This window comes from Leptosomus discolor, chromosome 5 (assembly GCF_034619465.1).
Source record: "Leptosomus discolor isolate bLepDis1 chromosome 5, bLepDis1.hap2, whole genome shotgun sequence".
Taxonomy (NCBI): domain Eukaryota; kingdom Metazoa; phylum Chordata; class Aves; order Leptosomiformes; family Leptosomidae; genus Leptosomus; species Leptosomus discolor.
The window spans coordinates 58071498-58095334 of NC_141395.1; the positions used below are offsets into that span (position 1 = coordinate 58071498).

At 43.9% G+C, this 23837-nt stretch overlaps 1 protein-coding gene across 1 annotated transcript in view; it reads right to left on the minus strand.

Annotated features, from left to right (window-relative positions):
• NIPAL2 (NIPA like domain containing 2) overlaps positions 1 to 16796 on the minus strand; it is a 52009-nt gene extending 35213 nt beyond the window's left edge. The window contains exon 1 of the mRNA XM_086465693.1: positions 16692 to 16796. Within this exon, the coding sequence (XP_086321819.1) occupies positions 16692 to 16796 (105 nt within the window). The remainder of the gene's footprint in view (positions 1 to 16691) is intronic.
• Positions 16797 to 23837: the final 7041 nt, after the last annotated feature.

Below are 23837 nucleotides of genomic sequence, written 5' to 3' on the forward strand. Positions count from 1 at the left end.
CTGGGAGCAGTGGGGAGTGTATGATAAGACACATTGATGCTGTAGCATCAAATCCTGAGCATTCATCTTGAGTAAAGTTTGACGACTTCACAGGTGCATTACTGCATTCCCCTCATCATCCTGCACACACAGCAGCCTCAATAAAATAGCAGTTAAATCAAAATTGTTTTCTTGCTCCCAAAGACTTTTTAAATGGTAACTTGCTCACTTGTGAGGGGGTGGAGAAGTGGCTTTGTCAGGCTTGTCATGGAGGGTTTAAGAAAAAGCAGACAGCAGGGAATAGAAAACAGAACCTGCCACCTCATTTACCCCATCATTTTATTGTTTTCACATCAGTAATTGTAATGCATTCACAGTACTCCCGGTAGAGCATCTAGTCTTCTGCAGCTCTTTTTGTTCCAGCATCCAATCCTACCCTTAAGGCTGTATCTCTGGGTAATCCCTTGCAGCTCCTTACTCCCAGCTTTCAGCTGATGGTCACAGATACTGTGTGGGACTCAGGAGGCAACCCGCACCCCAGGGAGGAAACATGGTTGGTCTCAAACCAGCCCAAAGAAGGATGTCCATCCAACTCTGAAGGTAAAACTTTCATGCAGCTGGTGGGCAGAGAATGAGGCTGTGTTCTGTCTGTCATCTAAAAAAAATTGCAAAATCAGATCCATGTGTGGTTACTGATGATGACCGGAGTACCTGTCTCCAGAGACTGTGAATTGAATGCCCCTTTAATAGCTTTACACACTGCATGGACAGGGACTCCAGCAGGAAGTTTTCCAATGCCCTGCATCACTGGTGTGCTCTCCAGAATAGTGACTGCTTTTGTACCACAGTGGTTGCTTCATCAGGTACCTGTAAGCTTGGCTCAGATATCCTTGTAGGGCATATAAGACTTCTAACATGACCACCCTGTGTCTGAATAGGAACCATCTCCCAAAAGTCAATCCTCTTCTTACAGGTTCAAGAAACTTCCAGGAAAAGAAAACAGGTCAAAAACCTGGGTCTTCTCCTCATTTCCTGGGGAATACTGAGACATGTGTGACCATTGTCACAGTACTTCCCTGTGAAATATCGAGGTCACTATTTCTCTCAGCTGAGGCTGGGCCAGAACATGGGCCTGTGGGTGGGCCTGGCTGTCTTGGTTTGAAAAAGACAGGTGTCTGTGGAGGAAGGCAGGAGCCTCCCTTGAAATGAAAAGTGCAACCCCCTTCCCTCCAAATTATTATAATTTTGAAATTAACGGGCCTTCAGGCAAAGATATGGGGAATAGGAATAACAGTTCTTTACTTATATATATATATATAACACAAAGCAGGGAAAAACAAACAACCCACTGGTTTACACTGACAGAGTCAGGAATACAACCTGACACCCTGTTAGGGTGGCAGTAGCAGTCCGATAAGATGCTGGCTGCAGTCCTCCTGAAGCGATGGGTGTAGTTCTGTGGAAGCAACAATCAGGTAAAAGAGTCTGGTCTTCCTCCGAAGGTCCAGTGGTAGGTAGGTAGCTCTTGTCCTCTGGAACTCCAGCGGGGGGGAAAAAGCTCCTCTGGGAATCCAGTGGAAGAAGGCTGCTAGGGTGTTCAAAATCTCCGTTTTTATTTGGCATGGACTGCTTGGCTCCTTCCCCCCGCTCCCCGGGCGGAGCATCTCACAGTGGGATGGGGAGTCGTGAGGCAGTTCCTTGATGGGCCATTAACAGGAGATAGTCCAGTTGCGAGTTATCGATGGGTCAGGCGATAAGGCATTGTTGTGCCCAGTAACAGGAGATAGTCCAGAGGGGGGAGGCAGGGAGCACCGCCCCACCTGGTCTCAACAGCTCCTGAAGATGGTAATAGAATATATTTTTTTTTCTTTTGGCACTTTTTACACTGTAACCCAGGACACTGGCACATCAGGACCCATGGCTGGGCAGGGCAGGGACATGGGGAGCTGGAGACCAGCCCTGCTGTGGTATCACTGGAGCAGAGGCTGTCATCCCCAGGGGGATGAAATGGGATCCTGGGCCATGGGCAGGGCGGGAGAGCCTCCAGGGTGGGCAGGGAAGTGCAGGGCTGTGGGTGCCTTCAGGGCCCTGACAAACACATGCAAAGCTGTTGAGGTGACACAAGTGAGGCACTCCTTCGTGCCTAACTTAAACAACCTCATGTGTCTGCACATAAGAAAAAAACAGTGCGTGTGTATGATCAAGGAAAATTCATAGCGGCAGTCTGGGCTCAAAACTTCCCCTCATTGCTCAGGTTATTTTATTGTAATGACCACATGTTTCACCTGAGCATTGCTGTTGGCATATATACTGCACTGCCTGCTCTAGATTGACATGTGTTAACAAGCTCTGGTTAATATGGTGTTAGCACCATACTTCCAAAACCAGGACTGGACAGAGCCCTAAAGATTAAAAGCAGAGTACGATGCCCTAAGGAGGTCAAACGTCACATGGATCCATTCAGGGAGACGAGATGAAAGTACAGTAACGCTATGCAGCTATAGCATGGCAAAATTGTCTTGTACAGGTTCACACTCAGACATGCCAATATTAAAGAAAATAACAGGGAACAAAAATGCAGTAAAGAGGAAAATTAGATTGCAGACTTCACAAATCAGAGTGCATCTTAAATCAGCAGGCAATTTTTAATGCACAAGAGCTATCATGTACAGCAACACTCAAAGCAGGAGATAAAAAAATAGGATACCATATCTCAGGCTAATAAAACCATGCACGAATGAAAGATGACCTGTGACAGAACGTAGATCACCCTATCAAACCAGAATAGTTGCTGTATTACCCTGAAGACCACCTCAACCCTTCTGTTCCCACCTCGTCATGTGAAAGGCTTCATTATGTGTGTTCCTTCAGGGGCTAGAGGACTGGTGGAACTGCCAGTTTTCTCTGAATGGTATTCTCTGATACACAGAGTTTCCAGTTGTGATATCCAGTTGTGATATCATCCACAGCACTGCAAGGCCTCCCAAACATAAGTCTTGAGATAAACCTTCAGGAGGGAATTCAGTTGCAGACACAACTTCAGAGCCATGGTGCTGTTTCAGTCAGCTAAGGATTTCTACAGGAAAAAGCCTTAAATATTCAAAATTGTTGGCATAAAATACAAGTCCGTTCATCACCAAAACATCTGTCTGAACATACAGGCCACTTTGTCGGACCCCAGATTTCAAACTGTTGACGTGTATTTCCAGAGCTTCCAAATACATGAGGCTTGTCACAGAAACATCTTGCCCATAATTTTTCCAGAAAGTAAAAAAAAACACCACAGAAATTTGATTTTCGTCACCTTAATATGATTTGGAACAAGGCATGAAAGTCACTTGGTAGCTTTGTAGTCCTTTCTAGACAGTACCCAAGCACACAAACCATGGACTGAGGCTGTGGATTTGACGACATTTTCCTTGGTGGCGAAGCCGGCTCAAGGAATGCCTTCCTCTGACCTCCTATTTCCTCACTGCCTCATTTGCATTAAAACAACTATTTGTGAAGCTGGCAAGGCACTGTTCCTGGTTTGAAATAACCCTCCCAAATATACCCTATTAGCATTACGTTCTTTATAAGCCACCTCCCAATGTTTAACACACAAGCTACACCAAGGGTTTTTAAATGGTGACTCTGCACGGTTTGCCAGTGGTGACAGTGGCCTGTACAGGGGGATGCCAGGGAGCAATGAGTTCAAAAAGTGACAAATTCATCTTGAGCAAAGCACCCTCAGCACTCACTGGGTGTCACCCATCCCAGTCGCACACAAGCCCACGGGAAGGGAGGTTTGAACGATCGGTCACTAAGCATCCATTTGCCAAGTGAAACGGCAACATATTGCTATTCAAAATAAATGAGCGGCAGTATGGTATATTGCTGTATACAGTCCTGCTTCAAGCACTCATGCAGGACCTGATGCTTATTTACCCTAGCACCTTTTCACATTATTCCATCAGTGTTTTAAAAGGGCATTTCACATGCAAGGTTATTTTTATTGTCAAAGTAAAGTAAGGGGTTTATGCCAAACGAAAGCCAGGCCGAAATCTAAATCTTTGGCACTAATCCTAATAAATTTATCCCTTGCAGACTAAAATCTGCATTGGAGACTCAGTTATACAGTGAGATGCAATTTATCCATGTTACATGTATGTTTTCCTAATGCACATTAAACTGCAGTTTTCAGGCCTGTGAAATGAAAACTTAGAAAGAATAACTTAATTTGCACTGACTGAAAGGTATATGGTCATTATTTATGGAAACTTGCTATGCCTATAAATTGAGCAGAAAAAAACCCACTTCAAAGTATATTATTGGCTCACCCATCAGGGCTAGTTAAACTTTCCCACCTATTTTGATCTCCAGAGGTCCCTTCCAACCCTGCCATTCTGTGATTCTGTAATTTTTCTTTATTTCTGCATTTATTTGTGATCTAACAGAGTTCACAACAAATGTAATATGATATACTGTTTCAAAAACTACATATACACTCAAAAACATTTCCAGGAATTGGGATTTTGTCAAATCTCAATGGATCTTATAAAAAAAAAAAAAAAGGGGGGGGTGGGGGGGGTGGGGAATGACTTCTACATTTCCGATTCTGAGTTAACTCTGAAGCAAGGGGAATTCAGTCCTTAACAAAACTCATCTTTTTCAAAGAGCCACCATGTGGAATTAGGAGAGGCTTATCATGTAGTTATTATTATTCACAGAGCTCTGACTGTGCTCCTTGCTATACAGATGTATAAAGAAAACAGGGCCCTTGTTTCAACGGTTTTCATAGTGCAATTCATATACTCATATATAGGTTCAGACCTATAGGAAGTACCAAAGGATAGCTGAAATAAAAGGGCAATTATCAGTGTTGGAACATGTAATAAAAATACATTTGATTTGTTCATTGTGACATAAGAGAAAAGGACATTGTTCAATATACAAGAAGGAGAAAATCAAAACATTTGGCACCACCTTTGTTAGGAAAAGAAGGAGAAAAGAAACTTTATAACAAAGTCAGGATACATCTGAGTGAAGACAGGACAGTCTGCAGGTTTTACACAGGTCGCCCGACCACATTGGATAAAGTCCTGTCTCATGAATATTACAGCATCCTTGCCTTTGCTAGGTTTTACCCTTTAGTACCTCACAAATTTAAAATATATCTTTTTCCAGAAAAGAGACAAAATGTAAGTCTGGAAGGAGAGCCTGGTAAGTTACAAAAAGGTGTGAAGTCTTACTAGAGCAGAGTAGAGGGGCAGAATCCCCAAACTTGCTGAGGGTGCACTCAATCCCACTGTCCGTGTCACGGACAAAGATGTAAAACAGCACCAGGCCCAATACCAAGCCCTGAGGACTACTACTCATCACTGATCTCTACTGAGACACTGAGCCATTGACTGTGACTCTTTGAGTGCAACCATCCAGCCAATTCCTTATCCACCGAGTGGTCCATCTGTCAAATCCATGTCTCTCCAATTTAGAGACAAGGATATCATGCAGGACTTTTTCAAATGCTTTGCACAGGTCCGGGTAGATGATGTAAAGTAACTTTTGATGTGCTCACTAAGGTTATATACAAACATAATCCATCCACTATAATGTTAACAAGCATTATGAGTAATACTTTTTTTTCCTTTTTGAAGAGTTAAAACCAAACCTCCCAGTTCCTAAATTTCAATTTCTTATTCTCAGGAAACAAATCTCAAAACTAGAAATAAATGGGAGAATGAGGAAGGGGCAGAATGGATTTTTACATTGTTCCTCAGGTGAATAGCCTGGGATACTTTGCTGCATAATCAAAGATGGTTTCATGATTTTAATACTGCTGTTAGACTGCAAATAAAAACCTCTCCAATGACTGTATAACAGAGGCTCTAAATATTTCAATCATAGTTAATAACATCTTAATAGAAAGATTTTCTCAAGGACTATCACATAACATCTCCATGGCAACTATAGAAATTACATACCATGAAAAGCAAAAATAAAATTATAAACTTTTGCCAGTTTCCAGGTTCCTCAGGAGAAACAAGGAGGCAAGCCAGTATTGCCTGACCAGCTTCTCCTGCAAAACAGCCAGTTGGTTAGGGGACGCTTCTCTATTGTTGCCCAAGAACAGGCTTTCTGGGTATTCCTGTTCGACCCTGTCTAATTCCTGGTGTATAAGGTAAGGTTCAAGCCAGATCACTCAAAGCCTAGGTATATTAATTCCCAGAAGATACAGCCTGTCTTACATTGGAAGGTTCTGCTGCTCCACTCCCTGCTTTATGTGGCTCCCTGGACTCCTAAATCGAGAGCTGAGGTGGGGACATAAGGCTCACGGGGAGCTGGAGTGTACCTGTTCATGCCCCACAAGATGAAACTAGCTCTGCTTGTGTTCAGAGAGACAGGCAAGTTCAAAAGGGAGCTATCTGAACAATGGCATAAATAGTGCTGTTAAGTGTTACATCAGGTTGCAAGACAAGGCACAGAGAGTACTCTTGGAGAGATGGCTTGTTCTGTGTGAACACAAAAACATGCCTCCAAACCAAGCATAGCTAGCTCATTCTCTCTTGTTATTGTAGTACAAATCTTGCTGGAGTACAAATGAGCTGTTTCTGATTCTACTTAAATCAGATACACAAAAGCCTGACAGAAACGTAGCCAGCTTAATAAATTATCTACCAAATCCTATAAAGAACTTTATATAAAAATCTCCCTTTACCAGCTGAGAGGAGCTCATGAGAGGAATGACATGCCTCTTCCAGCGTGCACCTCTCCAGCATCACTTTCCAACAAAGGCAGGCTTCTCTCCCATCCTGTCTCAATTAATCCTCTGCCAGCTATAGCTAACTCTTCCTTTGATGTGCACAGAAAATGCTTCTCCACATCACAACCCAAGTGAACATCCTCAGTTGTTGAACCCTGGTGTCACACGTGCAGGGCAGGGGTAAACGTGAGGATGCTTCCAAGCCAGCAGCGTTTCAGAACAGCTTCTAACAGGAGTAACAACAGGGGAGGGGAAAAAGAAAAGATTTGACTGCTTTTAGAATGAAGTTTGATCCATCTGTTAAAAGAATTACTTGATTTTATGGTAGGGGAATGGGCAGCCCACAGGCCCTTCTAACCTGCTGTTCCTGCAGACAAGGGGTGCTGCACATTAGTTTCTTGCTTTCCTTCCTGCACCTCATGCACTTGGCTTTCCTGGTTTCATTTCCACAGTGAGTGTTAATCATTTACAGATAGTTTCCAATGCAAAAAAAAAAAAAAATTACTGGACTCCAGAAGGCAGAACCTTCTGGTTAGCAACATTATTTATTTAAATATAAACAACTGCTAGATTATCAGTGATGATTTAAAAACAAGAGGTCTTGCACTCTCAAAAATATTCACATGTATGTATATGGGTGCATACATACACAAACACACAGCTGGATGCTTTTAATTTGCAGATACTTCTGATCAAAACTGTAAGATGCAAATCTGGGGACAACTAATAAACTCTTTAAAGAAATTATCTCATATGCAAATTTCTTGGAGGGGCCTGAGATGTAGACAATGGGCTCATGTTTTCCCAGCTGTCTCCCTGTGACACATTACAGTTGTGCATTTTGACCTTTTACTACAAACTGTAGCCTGGTTTAAAGTATTGTTTATCATTTCATGGTGGGTGCTAACATAAGGAGTAGGTGTCTAGTTCACAAGAATCCAAAACATCTGCTACATAGTTGCCTTCTGCTGCAGAAAACAGAAATCAGAAATCAGTGTAGCTGCATGACCCCTTCTAGGTACCTTTATCACCTTTTTATGTTCTCTGTTACATTTAGAGAGATAACAAGGTGGTAAGTTTTTTTCTCCAGGTTTGAGTATTATTGATATTTCAGCAACTGTAGCTTATTCTCCTGTACAGAACTTGCTGTCTTTGTTTCTGGTATTTTAGCACTAGTATAGGTTATAATAGTTGGAAAGTTTCTTCTTGACCAGGATTACTGCAGAAATGGGATCATGAAGACAAATTCTGTCTACTCTTTTCAGGAATTAAAAAAGTGGAGGAGAAATGAGCACCCTTTTCATAAGTCAGATGCTATCATCTCCATGCTTTTGTAAACCACACATTGCTCTTTAGTTTGTCTTGGCAGCCTCTGATCTATATCAGCCAGCAGCTCCACCCCTCACAGCCACTTGCTCCCTTTCCCCCAGTCAAGAAGATGGAGAGAATTGGAAGAGTAGAAGCACAAAAACTCATGCGTTGAGGTCAAGACAGTTTAAGAGGTAAAGCAAAAGCCACATACCCAAGCAAAGCAGAATCAGGATTCATTCACTACTTCCCATCGGCAGGGAAGTGTTCAGCCATTTCTAGGAAAGCAGGCCTTCATCATGTGTGACGGTTATCTGGGAAGACAAATGCCATCACTCCAAAAGTCCTTCCTCCTTCCTCCAGCTTTCATTGCTGAGCACAATGCTGTATGGTATGGCATATTGCTTTGGTCAGTGAGGGTCAGCTGTCCTAGCTGTGTCCCCTCCCAGCTTCTTGTGCACCCCCAGCCTACTCGGTAGTGGGGCAGTGTGCACCTCAAAGCTGTGCAAGCGCTGTTGAGCAATAACTAAGACATCCCCACATTATTAACGTTTTTTTCATCACAAATCTGAAACGTAGCACCATACAAATTAATATGAAGAAAATTAACTCTGGCCAAAACTGGTACAATAGTCAAGGGATGGAGCTTGAGTCTTGATCAGATGAAAGACGCTAATATTTGTTTGACTGAAGCTTCTGTAGACGCTGCAAGTTTTGCTCTCCGTCATCCTGACATGATGACTGAGTCATTGCTGCATGATAACACAGACACTAAATGATAATGATCATGGAGCTTTAGTCACTGCAGGGAGTAAAAGATTGTCACTGAAAGAGAGAAACAAAGGAAAGAGCTTACTATTGTTAGAAGTCAATAAATACAAGAAACTTGTGACAATTCCAAAGCAGAAAAAACCCACCAAAACAAAATAACAAAACCGCCACAAAAACAGAATAGAAACATTAACAAATAGTAGGTTACAGTCATAAAGCAAAGTAAATGGAGTCACGATCTACCTACTCCCAAGCTGGAGCTCCAAAAAACTGAACTAGGTTTTAATTGGGAGTTAACTATCTGAGTATAAGTCTGTTATGTACACAAACCCCATATTTTGGTTGCTTTTCACAGGAACCTCTTTCCAGTGGAGATATCCTTGGCTGTTGAAGGAAAAGACTTCAAGTGCAATGACTGTCAGCTGCCAAAATGACTTTGTTTTGAGTAGGCTGATAGTTAAGTCATCGGACATGTTAGTTAAAACTCTGGTGGAGCTTTTAGTTCCCATTAAGCTGATTTGGTTCCAGGGGATAAAATGTCAGCAAGACCTAGACTTGCCCACAAGAGGATATGTACTTCTATGTTACAACTTCACCTCAGCCAGCATGAAGAAGCCATGTCCAGCAGATGAAAAACTGGACACAAACCACCAAGCACAACTGCAGCCCAGAAGGTCAACTCATCCTGGGCTGCATCAAAAGAAGTGTGGCCAGCAGGCCAAGGGAGGGGATTCTGCCCCTCTACTCTGCCCTGGTGAGACCTCACCTGCAATAGTGCATCCAGCTCTGGACCCCCCACACAAGAAGGATGTGGACCTGCTCAAGTGAGTCTACAGGAGGGCCACGAAAATGATCAGAGGGCTGGAGCACCTCTCCTATGAAGACAGGCTGAGAGAGTTGGGGTTGTTCAGCCTGGAGAAGAGAAGGCTCCAGGGGGACCTTATAGCAGCCTTCCAGTAGCTGAAAGGGGCCTATAAGAAGGCAGGGGAAGAACTGTTCACAAGGGTTTGTAGTGAATGGACAAGGGGTAAAATAAAGCTAGAAAAGGGTGGATTTAGGTTGGACATTAAGAAAAAGTTCTTTAATATGAGGGTGTTGGATCACTGGAACAGGTTGCCCAGAGAGGTAGTGGAAGCCCCATTCCTGGAGACATTCAAGGTCAGACTTCATGGGGCTCTGAGCAACCTGACCTAGTTAGAGATCTCCCTGCTTATTGTAGGGGGGGTTGGACTAGATGACCTTTAGAGGTCCCTTCCAACCCAATACATTCTATGATTTTATGATTCTATGTCCAAGGAGCCAGCATTTGCCTTGCTGTGAGTCATTGCTCCCACACGTGGAGGGGTTTCCTCCAAACCTTGCAGTCATCGTGGTCCAGACCTTGCATTCACCATAGGCCTCTGTATCACAGGGTTGTTTCTGTGGAACACATCAGGAGACAAAGGGGAATACAGCCAGAAAGTCACTATGAGTCACATCGAAGAGTTAAATTCCAACGATCCCATGATTTCTCTCTATCACAATTCCATAATTTCTCTCCATTTCCTCATTATGGGCAAAACAGTTCATATCACCAAACAAGGCCAAAGCTTCTAGCCTAGATGATGTAAATCAACCGTGGCCATCATGGAAGAGAATGGAGTTATACTGGTATAACATCAATTTAAGCCGTACACATCTGTTTAGTTTGATATTGACTATTTACTTTTGAACACACTGCAAATATCACTGCCACATTTCGCAAGATCTCTGCTCCATGCCTGGCACCGGTTCGCACACCAAGTGGCTGTCTTTTGAAGCTGCTGGCAATACGTTTCAAAGTCCAGATTAGTCACAGAATGGGAAGTGTATCTCCCAACTGTTCACATTAATGAATGCCATTCTTCTGGGACAATCTGTGGTGACATTACAAACATGAGCATAACAGTTTATACATGTCTCCAAAACTCCAAATGGAATAATCACAGCCTCTAGTTACTAGGTTAGCCAAAGGTCCTCACCTCCCTTATGACTGAAGTACACAGTCTGCTGTTTACTCATCTTTCTAAAGCCTTGGGTTTTGAGTTTGGTCAAATGTCTAGAGTCGTTTGGATACTTTTGATTCCTTCAAACAGGAGTTAATCATATCCAGCAGACTGTTGGAGTCATGCAAGGATAATATTCAGACGTCTCTTTTTGTGATGCCCAAAGCAGACTTCAAGAGCATAGGAAGAGAAAGATCATACTTCACCTTCAAACAGCAAGTCTTCTCTGGGTCACAAAATTGTAAGGGGCCACAGTGTCACAGGTGAGATTTTATGAGAAGGGCAACTTTTATTTAAAAAATTATAGCAATGAGCATTTTCCTGACAATTTAGCCTGATAAACTGCCTCATCAAGGTGTCAAATGAATGCTAGGGCAAATGAAGCAGCAGAAGCACAAATTCAAGATAGGAGCAACACTGTCTCTTTGGGTGGTAGCCATGTCCTAGATCCACACAGCAACCTCATGAAATCTCAGGAGCAGACAGGTGTTTGCCTGAGCACACAGACCTTCACCATATATCACCCTGCAACTCCCAGGCAAGACTGTGAGACACCAAAATCAATCCCACGGCCAATTTAACTTACAGTCCATTATTTACTGAGTAATCTAGAAGTTGGGGCAGGGAAGGCAAAGCACTGCACTCAGTCAGACACCTCCAAAGCAAGGTAGGGATTCAAACTCATTCTATGCCTGGTCTTTCCTACTCAGTGCTGACTAAAGGAAGAGCAGCATTCACCCTGCTCTGCTGGCTCCAAACTAAATCTGATTCTGCTGCTCTGGAGCACTGCACTGAAGAGCAGTGCCTATGTTTTAAGCCCTGTAGTCAATGGCTGAACTGGATATGAGATAGAGTCTGCGTTATGCCCCCAATCTTTCTGTAAAATAGTATTTTGAAGCAGTCCAAAGCAAAACTAATTTCTGCACTAGGTAGGTTATGTATGACTTGTGACACAACTTCCCTTGCGTTTGTCTTCTGCACCCCACTTTCTGACAAATGACAAGAACTTTAACACTCCTTATTGCCTAGAAATTTCCAAATTAACATTCTCAAACCTCTTAAAACAGATTAGCATAATTACAATTCACTGTCACCTTAATCATTAAAAAAGAAAATCAAATGCACATGTTCTTTAATGTCCTCAGAAAAACTGAAAACTCATTTTACTATAGCTGTTGGGAGGGGGGAAGCATTGAAAACAGTTTGAGATTTGGGAAAAATAGCCCAGTGAGAATCAGAAAGCAGGCACTCAGTGGAGCTCTAGCTGGTGCTCAGCACAGCTTCACTGCTGCAAGGGCAGTTGTTTCCAGTGTCCTGGCTGAGGTGTCCAGAAGGAGCCACCAAGACTGCTTTGGTCAAAATGAACTGTGAGTCACCAGCTTGAATAAAAAGGCTCTGCTCACCAGCTTCTGTTGGCTGTCAGGCTAGGAAGCACTCGTTCAAGCAGCTCTGCCAGCAATACTGAAGAGATGAAAGTGTCCAGAACAGATGGAGGATGAGCTTTCCCATCAGTAGCATTTGTTTTTTGTCTGTGGGCCCCAAGCTCAAAACGTGGAGCTGAGCTCATTCACTGTATCTGCTGCCCAGGACCACGCTGGACTTTGGGTAGAAACTGGCCCAGGCACCTGACTCCTTCCAGCCTTGGCAGGAGAAACCCCTGCCAATAACATAGCACTAGGAAATTAGGCTGTTCTGGGACCCAGAGTAGTGCCTGGTGGAAACCAGAGAAGCAGTTCACTCCTCAGACTGGCTCAGAAAGCTGCATGCTACTTTCAGTCTTTGGACTACTTTGCCACCCGAGGCATCTGTTCCAGACCTGCTGCCCCATCCCCTGCCTCCTTTATATTCAGACGTATAAACAGCTCCATGGCTCACTCCCACTCTACTTGCAGTGATTGATTGAAAAAAGCTGCATTTCCCTAAGGAATTTGAGAGTTGCAACATACAAATGTGCTTATGGTACCATGCAAGGGGGCAGGCAAGGGGTAAGGCTCTCCTGTACTTACAACCCTTACCTTTGAGTAATGAATAAGTCCCCATGTCACAGTTGATCTCTCCTTAACCTGGAGGCTGCAGCTTATATAAACTGTGTGCTCATTTCACATCAGACATGTGACCTTTACATCTGCAGGGACAGTTGTTGCTTGGCAAGGTGGAATGAATGTATGAGGTTGTAAATAAGATAGGGGTGATCCTTTCTAACCAGAGCTCTATTTTCCTTTCTCATCTCAGCTTCTCATTCACACTAAAGCTAATCAGAGTACAACCCCCAGCAGACCAGACCTACAGCTCTGGCAGAGCCTGAAAGCTTGGGTGCAAAGCTGGCGCATCTGACAGTCCTGCATTTATGACCCAAAGCCATACATTTCCTAGCAGAGCCTAATTAAATGGGGACTAAGCCATGGAAATGCTGCTGGATTCCCAACAGCAGAACACTACCAGAAGAGTGTGCATCGGTTCTGGCAGCAACAGTTTGCAATCCTTCTTTGTTGTAAGTTTTGACTTTTGGATTCCTATGTCTGATTTAAAAAGATGTATTTGAAAGGCTGAACTAAGTCCTCTTCCTAGCTTCAGACTTATAAGGGCTGAATTTAACATATATTTCCCACCTAAGAAAACAATATGCATATTCTCACACACACATCCCCCCATAAGGTAGAGGAAACTGAAACTGTGTGAAATCTGAAATCTGATAGGTAAAGAACAACTCAATGAAATAGAGTCAGTGTTTTGATACCTTTGTTTACTTTCAGTGAAGAGTTTTAGAATAAGGAGCTGGGGGGAAGAGGAAAAACTTTTCATCATAGTCTTCACAGATGAGTACAGCAGCAGAGAGCTCGGTGAAGACAAGTTTTTCTCTACTCCTCGCATGCTCGGGGACTGGTTTACTGATTAACCTGAAACAGTTAACATCTGCAGTCCATCAGGGAGCAGACTGCAGCATGGGGTACCCTACAGAGACTGAGAAAATGGCATTTAAAAAACCCTACAAAACACTTGAAGTGGAAAAAAACAGAAGCATTTTGCCTTCACCTTTAATAGCGTGATAATATCCGGTGGTTGCTTCTTGCAGAGGAAAGCTGACCTGGTTGCAACCCGTGTGTGCTGTGTCCATGCTGTCCTTTTGGCTCCCACCCATACTTCTGTGGACATCTTGGCTTGCTCTAGAGCTTTCCCTGATTGAAAACCGTGGTTGGAAATTTCATTGTTTAAGTGCTTAAAATATCCCGGTGAATGTCTGTAGGACGTGCCACAACAACTCTTCTCTGGTGACAGCGCCAGCTGAAGAGGCCCTCACTGTTTCTGGCGTGCTTTCTCAGCCAAGGGAAATGGAAAAAAATATCTTCCTCTCCATGGTGGCAGCTCCCTGCCCTCCTGCACTGGGTCCCTCACAGCACAGCCCCCACGGCAGCAGAAGTACTAGCACGCACTGTGTTTCCACTGGAAGAAACTGGGACCGAACCACACTCTCACCTTGCTGAGGCTCAGTGGCACTAGACACGAAGCCCTTAGCAAGGTGGGATGAGTTGATGCACTGAAGACTTTCTCCTTGAACAGAATGACCTAAAAACCTTAATTGTGGCACTTCACATGAAATCTAGATTTCGTTGATACAAAAGAAGGCAGTGCGGAAAGCTCTCACAATGGCATGTTTAATCCCTGGGATTTCTCATCACACCTGATAGCAGCCACCATCGCCTGTTGATTAGACCACACAAAGGATAAGGTTTCCTGGCTGCACATACTCGTCACCTGCATGTATGGCCTGTGACAGGCTGTGATATATTGTTGTGAGACGAGAGGCCACAGATCCATCTGAAGGAGCTGTCAACATTTTAAACCTCAAATATAGAGCCAAAATGATTTATTACCACATCCCACAAAATAAAAGTCTCTTGAGATGAGTGTCTGGGCAGCCAGTAATAACTCCAAGTTTATTAAGAGACGGGCAAAGAAGCAGAAGTGAAATGAATTTCCATCTCCAGCTCAGCTTCCACACTTGAACAACTACACACAGTGACTACACACAACAGACATGTGAAATACTGAGTTATGGAAGAAGTACCACATCTGAGGTTTCATTGACTGTTCTTACTGAGGTTCTCTTCTCCTCTGATGCAAAGTCAAACCAAAATCGATATTGTAGATAATAATCTCAACTAATCTTGCAAAATGTTTTTGTCCATTAGCAACCTTTGAGAAGTGTTGAGGGAAATAAAAAAGGATTACACTGAGGCAATTACATACACTTCCTATTAAGCAGACAAAGTTCACGTGTGGTGGCTTCTTACATTCATTACTCCAGCAGACCCAAAAATACTACAATAATAGTTGTTTGTACGTATTTCATCAGATTTTACTGCATCATTAAATATGCCCATGTCCCGTGACACACAATGCAACACTGAGACAGGGAAGGCTGTAGGAGCATGGGATCCTGTGTTGCTGAATTCAGAGGTGCAGCTCCTCAAGCAGCATCAACCAAGCTACATCCACACTGATGCCAAGGAGAAGTTCTACCTCCACCCTTTTTTTCTCATGACAGTGTGTTCCCCACTTCCACCCTAGCTAGCACCAATTAGCCTGATCAGGGACCTGGCAGGAGAATAACCCCTATTAAAAAACTCCAAAGAAATGTAATGCCAGCACAAGAGGCATTATACTACACAGCCACATGGACACACGCACTTTAATTTCTTCCAAGGAGCTGTGTGTTTACAGACATCATTTAAGGCTTACTCTACTGCCACGAATGCAACACATGACCCGTAGTTACCTATTATGGAAAATCAGCCTCGCCTGCAGATACTCAAGCAACACTAAAATATTATTCAGCTATTCCCAGAAAGCTACCAGGCTTAAAACACAGCAATCTGCACACAACCACCCCAAGGAGTACAGAAGCAGGGCTGAGATGTTTTGCAAGCAAACCGATAACCCCACCATGACATGCAGGTGGGTCTCCCCGCGCCAAGGGAGTTCCCTGTCGCTGCCTTGCTCCAGCAGCTCTGCAAGCACTGCCAGTCCTGGGACCCTAACTCCCAAACCCACAGTAACCCTTGGCTCCACACTCTTGTCTCCTATGAGAGATCCCAACTCTGGTCCCAGGAAGCACCACCACCAGCCATCAGGCAAGACCTACTGCTCTGGGGACACAAGCACAGGAATTCACAGCTTTCTTTCCCTCTGAGAACACAGGGCTGAGAAATGCCTCCTGCCATCTGGATATCCACCCAGTAGCAAATGCAGAATCCAGAGGGGAAAGGTTTTTGGACCTTTCCCAGGCTATGACCTGCTACTGGGCTGCTCACAGAGAAAGGAGAGCAGTCAGTTGCAAGCCATTTTGTGCACAATTTATACCAATACTTTGCATCATAAAAAAGTGGTTTGCCTCTTAGGCAGTGAAAAACAAGAATGTTGAGTAACCTCCCATGCCTCCCAGTTTGTGAAGCAAAAAGCAGGGAAAAGGTAAAGGCTTTAATCAACCTCCAATTCATTTTTATTGTTAGCAGATGCTTCAACTTGCTAGTTCTTGGGGGCAGCTTCAGTTTCTCTTTTGCAGTTGCCCAAATACATTTTCAGTGCTGACAGTGACAGAAACACCAATGACAAAAAACAGTGATGCTCTAGCGTGGAACAGCACAGCTCTCTGCCTGGTTCAAACTCAGAAAGGACTGCTTGGAGAGGGAAGCCAGGGCAGTGCAGGCTGAACAACAGGGTGAAGAGGGAGCAGGTGTTAGCAGCAAAAAGCTTCTGGAAGGGGGCTTTTCGGAGGATGGTGGGGAGAGGCTGAAATGATTACCCTGCTCTCCCTGAGCCCACTTGTTCCCCGGGCCCCAGCGTGCTGCTGCACAGCGGACACTTACCTTGTGTGTGCTGTACCAGGGGCCAGAGAGTGGCACGCTCCCAGCGCCCACATCCCCAAAGGATGCATTCCGGGATGCCCACTCCGAAACAGGGAGGATGCCCATGTCCCTGCCTTCAGGCCCTGGCCACTGGCCATGCCATGTGCTGTTACACCAGTGGGGACGGGCAGCTGTGAGGAGAGGCGAGCAGGACCTGGACGTGGCACTCGCTTCCTGGTGTGGGAAAGGCTGCTGGCGTGGGTCACTCTGCACGCAGGTGTGTGCGGCTGAGGGCTGCGGCTGCCGGTGGGCACCGGGAGACCCTCAGCTGGGGAGTATTTGTAGCATGGGAGAGGAAGAGGAGCTTGACAGAGGGTTTTACGGCTCCTTCCCAGGGTATTCAGGTGCCTTTTTTTTTCTCTCTCTCTGACTTCCCCAATGCCCCACCCTGCTCTGAAAATGCAGCCTGGGTATTTAACTCCTTCTAATCAGTCCCTAAATCTAATAGTCAGTTATTAATTCCTCACTGCTAGGTTGCAAGAGTTGGAAGTTGTTCCCACATGCATATAGTCACTTGCATAAATTCTTACTTCTGTCACGTATTCTTCGCTTGTAAGCATTTCCTCAATAGTTTCTTCGCAGAGATTTCAGGCAATGCGTTAGTCCTCAGGCTGTGGCTTTACCCATTCACTCTGTTAGTTTTGATTTGATCACTTAAGCTCTCCTGGGGAAAACAGCAATTAAAGAAACTCCTTAAAAGAATCTGTAGGAGCTAGCAAGGTAGGAGGTTGGCAGAATTACATGGGAGACAGAAATAGGCTTCTAGAGAAGGATCTATTCTAGAATGCTTCCTTCTAGAAAGGAAGAATTAAGCCATTGAACCTTCAGGCTCTGGACAAGGTAACTGCTTGCAATCCAGAAAGCTCATATTGTACCTTGGAAGTATTGGGCTGTTGTAGTTTACCCCGTTGGTCAGCTGGGCTTGAAAAGGTCCAAAGTCCTGACAACTGGTGTAGCAGACAAGGGTCAGCCGGCAGTTATTCTATCACCACCTACAACAGAGTTCTCCTACTCTTAAGAAGTGAGATTGATTGCTTAGTTCCAGTGGGACTGGTGGTCCTTCTGTCAGCAAGAAGCATCAGGAGAGAAGGGAACAAGTCAGCATGCAGGAGAGCAGGCTGAGGACTGAGCTTCCAGCAGGCAAGGACATATGATACCTAATAGAAATGAGCAGCAGCAAAGTTGACTGCAGAGAGAGAAACAAGGATATAGCTGCTCAGTATGATTAACTTACTCAGAAACGGAAGGAACACACAATTACAGGAAAGTAACAGAAGTTAAATTAATACTCTCCTACTTAACTACATAACCAATGCCTGCACTAGCCACAGGGATGTTACTTGAATCCAGCCAGAAGGTGATATAGGAAAGGCAGAAGTGGCAAGGTAGTGCTTCATTTAGATGATGATATAACACCCTAAAACACAAAACCTTGCCTTATAACAAGAAATATTTTGTTCACATGTATGGCCTAACTTGAAATACCGGTTTCTGCAATCACAGATCCAGTGAGCCCTCTGTAAATACTGGAGCTAGCTGCAGCCGTGCATACATAGGTACGCTGGAAAAAAACAGCTCCAATACTTCATGGCTATGGAAATTGCTGCAGACTATTTTTACAGCATTGCGTAACTATTCTCCGGAGTCTAATCTTATATTTAAAAAAAAAAAAAGGTTTTGGGCAATTTGGGTTATGGTTGCAAAAAAAACCCTTTAAAGTGGAACTGGAGTGTAAACTGCTGCAGTGATATTTGCCCAGTCTAGAGAGAATTGAAACAATAGCTCAGAGGGAAGTGTGAATGGACCAGTTCTTCTAATTGGAGCACTAAACTGGAAGTCTGCTGACAATTTAAGTGTCAACATCAGCTACTTCAAGGCGGATCATTTTAGCAGAAACACCAGGCTAATGTTCTTATTTGTCGTCCTCAATTTGTGCTTATTGGATAGCAGATCCTGGGGCGAAGAGGAAATGCAGCAACCAGTTGTCAAAGGCTGCCGGGCTGAGGAAAGTTCTCCTGTTCCTCTGCCTCCTTCACCCAGAGTCACCTCTGCCACAGCTCAGAAATGGGGAACAAGGAGGTCGACACTTCCCCAGACTGTTGTCTTTGGTAGCCAAAAGCTGCAGTGGTCCCCACCAGTCCGCCACTGACCACTGCAGTATGGTTCTCTGTTGCCAAAAATGCACAAACTGGTAAGAGATTGAAAAGGAGTCTAAGGGGAGTGGGAGGAGAGGAGCAGCCCAAAACATCTCTTGAGGACAGTTGCTGCTGTTTTGCTTCATTCTTGTTGGTTCACTGCCTAAAATACAAATGTGACTGTGGTTTTCTCTTGCATAAGAAAGCTATTGGAACAGGTTTTCTGTAATGTTGTCTACGTGGAGCCCTCGTTGAACTGCTTTTGAAGTTGATCTAGTAGTGACAGATCACTGTTCTGCACTGGGTCCAGACATGCCCACTTTGTCTAAACACGCCAGGGACCCTTTATTTATGAAAGATCTCTGATTGTCTTGCATGTATAAGACCCCAAAGTTATTCAGATGAATTTAACTTTTCTTTACATAGTAAGCCAGCCCTATTAAGAAAGTAAACAGCATTTTAGAAACAATTTCTGTTCAGTACCACTCTCCATTAGAAAACTCAGCTCAGTATGTGCAAATGTCCCTATACTTGTGCATTGCTGTTTTCAGACTGAGGCAATTGGCATAAAAATATTAAAGCCCTTGGGACTGACACTTAAAATATTCTGAGGAAATGTCCCGTGAAGTGGAAGTAGAAGATGGGATCTGCAGGATGTTTTGATTGAGAACACTATTTCCAGTTTTCAGTGGTGCTCAGCGGTGCTGGAAGCTTCTGCCCAAAGTCGACTTCTGTTTGAGAGTCCTTCAAAGCTGAGATGTTCTCTGCCAAGTGGGACAGCAGAATAGACCAGAGACACTTCAAAACCATGGACATACAAAGTGTTTTCAGTGGGGACCACAACACATTAGGAAAACAGCACAGCAGAAATCTGTCACTAGAGTCAGGGTCACATCACTGGGGATACATTTAGAATTTATGATTCCCTGTGTGCATATTTTCAGTTGTTGTTCTTGTGGTACTGTGGGGAATCTGAGGTAGCTCAAAAAATATCTCAGGGAAAGTGTCTTCAAAAAGGTGACCTGACTTGCTATTGCTGGCTCTGTCTGTCTTTACACCTGGGCAAAGGCAACAGAAGTACAAGTTTGTACTTGTTGACAGGACAAGGAGTAATGGTTTTACACGAAAGGAGGGTAGATTTAGACTAGATATAAGGAAGACATTTTTTACAAGAAAGGTGGTGAAACATTGGCACATGTTGCCCAGAGAGGTGGCAGATGCCCCACCCCTGGAAACATTCAAGGTCAGATTGGACGGGGCTCTGAGCAACCTGATCTAGCAAAAGATGTCCCTGCTCACTGTGGGGAGCTTGGACTAGATGACCTTTAAAGGTCCCTTCTAACCCAAACCATTCTATGATTCTTTGATTCTGTAATTTTTGTCTAGCCATGGTGGCTGACCCACGTCAGGATCAGGACAGGACTGATTCTCCCTGTAAGTAGCATCTTGCTCCCTCTGAGTAGCACACAGCAGGAGGTAGCACCTGTGAAGATGGAGTAGATGTTACTTGAGTTGGTTTGCTAGAAAACCTCAAGGTTGATTGAAGTGAGTAATCTGCAAGGTGGCAATTTTTGACTCCTCCCATTCTATTGCCAGTCATTTTGGCATAGAAGAGGAGGGGCTACACAGCCTGAGAAATGACATCCACCTTCTCTAGTGCTTCCCATCAGGCTCTTAACAGCTTTTGTTACTTCTGAGCAATGGAGACACAGGAGACTATTGTGGGTTTTAATTGAATTGATTCCCTTACTTTGATGCTGTATTTCTATCTGATATTCTTTGGCCAAGCATGGCACTCTGTTAATAGAAGATGATGGTCCTCTGTTGGGTCACAGGGCTTTGGAGACTGCAATGGGTGCTTTGTCAGCCTCGAGTTCAGATGATCTGTGACAGTGCTTCACCCGTGTATCTCCCTGAATTCTGGCTTGTCTGATATTTTGACCACATAAACCAACAGAGTCGATATGCAGTTTCCTACATCTAGTTGCTTTAGTGTCCTGAAGCCATTCATGAATAGCCCGACCTGGCACCAAATACTCAATGCACTTGTCTGTCTGAAGATGAGACAAGAGAAGGCCTTTCGTGTTTGCTTGCCCATGTCCCATCACTTCTCTGAGCTTACACTTTGTCAGTATAGATGAAACACATTCTTAGCTGAGAAGAGTCCACATCCTTGACTACTGGTCACAGTTACCAAGACTCCCTAAATCAGAAAAAGGAAGTGGTTCCGGCTTCCTCCTCTGCCAAATAGGAAAACAGCCCTTCCTCCAGGGTACCCGGGTGTTCCCACAAACCTTCTGCTCCACTACGAGTACAGAGCCCAGGTGATAGGAAGTTCACTGCTGGGATGGATGGTCCCAGCTGGATGATACAGGAGAAAGTTGAAGACCTTTCTTTTACCTGCTGCTCAGAGGACATGGCTGCTAATGCCAGACTAGTGCAAAAAGTGCTAAGATTCTGCAGGATGATCAGACATGTTTCTGGGTTAAATGTCTACAAGCAGACTTTTGCTGGGTTAGTTCCTATGTGTAAGGCCGTACCTGAAGCCTGAAACCATGAGCTGGGGAATCTGCCTGAGGTGGGTTGCAGGCAGCATATACTGTAGCACAGGACAACTTGTGGAAGATGTGTACAGACAGTCTGTTGATTTTTACAAGCAGCTTCATCTCTCTTCCCCTAGCACATTTGCAAGTCCATGCTGCAAGTATGTACTACTCCATATGCTAGCAATTACAGTCTTGACTAGAAGTTGCTTTCCATCTTGAAGTCTACAAATGTACGAAAACCAGGAGTCCTGGAATCAAAATGTATGTTACAGACCTTGGAGAAGGCTTTTGCCCTTGCTTTCTGGATGGTTGATCAGTGACAGCTTTGTAGACTTTGGACATTTTAAATTTTGCCTTTTAGACCCTACCAATTTAGGCTTAATCCTGATCCTTTTAAAATCAATAGCAAAGTTCCCACTGACTTCAAAAGAGGCAGCCTGAGTTCTCAAATACTTTAGAGAACAGTTTTAAACAAACAAACCTAAGATGGATAAGAATTGCGTTTTCTTTCTCTATTAAGAATGCAACTTATTTTCTCCAAATGTAAATGTTACCTGGAGAGCTAAGCAGTGATGTGGTTTTTATTATTTCTTTAGAAAGCTACAGTACCCAAAGTATGTTCCATACATACTTCTTCATTTAGGAGCCAAACATAGCTATGTAAAGTGAGCAGCTTGTTTACAGTAGGCCCTTATGGCTTGCTATCAAATTAGTGGCAAATCAGGAATGTAGTAAACAGAGGTCAAAGATCAAACCCACAATTTCACATAAAATTCCAGTCCTTGTACACAAAATTTAAAATGCAAAATCTTCAAATCACAAGACCATCAACTGCTCTTAAAACTAATCAAAAGCAGGATAAGGACTAGAGGAAATGAAATTTAAACATGATTTTAATCCAAATTTTAATGGAACAGCTACATCATGGATATCTTCTAAACCATGACAGCTGACTCCATGCTACTTGTACTCACTTGCCATGAAAAAGGTTTTGGTACATCCTACTCGCTATTCAGACATGCAGTTTTGCTTCTTTTTCTCCAATGTGAAATAAAGATACAATAAATTACAGGAGAAGTGTTACCACCTAAAACTTTACAGTGGCTCTGTTCCTGCTAAAGCCCATGCTAGTTTTGCATCACTCCTTTTTAGCGCAATGATCCTCTGTGTTCAGAATCGGGAATGGCAAGATGCTGTTAGCTCCATTTTGTGCTGGAACGACTGTGTTTGGACACCGTCAGGTCTCTTGGCTGAAGGTCCCTTCCTTATCTGGAAGCCAGTGCCCACATAAGTGTCTCAAGAGAGATCCAGGCCCATGCCAGTCCCATACATGTGCGTTAGACTAATCCCCAGTCTGAAGTGATCTGAAAGGAATCCTGCTTCTGGACCCAGCTAAGGGAAATCAAGAAAGCACAGTCCTTAAAACTGAAACTTATTGTTTAATGAAGATTTGGTTGCTGAATGCCACCAGATGTCAGTATACACTATATGATTAAAAGCAAGTGTTTAAGACCTCTGAGAAGTGAGAAGTGATAAAAGTGCCTTCTGCCTTATGGAAGTGATGTCTTGGATCAGCTTTGCTGTGGGAAAAATTATGGCATGGATTAGCTGGAAGAAATTGCCTGTGAGGTTTTGCTTGAATATCTACTCAATTCTTCCAAACTTGGGAGTGCCCATCAGCCTTCCCTTCACCCCTTCACCCCATCCGCGGGCCTGCAAGAGGTCTGGATCAGCCCTGTCCCAAATCTACACCTCCTCAAGGTTTCCCAGCATGGGTCCAAAGACCTGCATCTTCCTTGAATCCAGGGCAAGGGGGAGCAGAACTTGTTAAGGATTGAGAGACCTGTTTTTCATGTATGTAGTTAGGGAATATACACCTTGACCTGAAACACTACAGTAGTATCTGCTCTGGCTATGTAGGAACATGAGAACTCACCAAGGATGTGGGCACAGAGAGTGGTTGATGATGGCACAGCACAGGGAAAAAAATATGAGTAGCAGGAAAATTGTGATGTGATTTTTTTTTTTCCCTGACGTACCCTTTCCCACTCTGGCAAATGCCAGAAAGCCAGAACTGTCCTTTGGATCTCCCAGTTTAATACCTGCTCAAAACAGGTTTTAAACTATGATCTATGTATATGAGGGCTCTATTTTCTCCTGCTGAAATCAACGACACAGCTCTTCAGGCTAAGGGCAAACCTTTGAGAACCTTCAGCCAGGCTTCTTCCCTGCCTGTCTTATGGCAGGACCCGTAACACAACCAAACATGCCCAATCTATGCCCTGATGACTTGACAATTTAAATTTTGTACACATTGTACATTTTCCTCTTCCTCCAGTCTTATGCACCTTTTAAAACAGCTAAAGCAACAAGGCTTTGTAGCTTAACCCTGGCCCAAAGGGCCCTTTCAAAACTGTGTTTCTTAA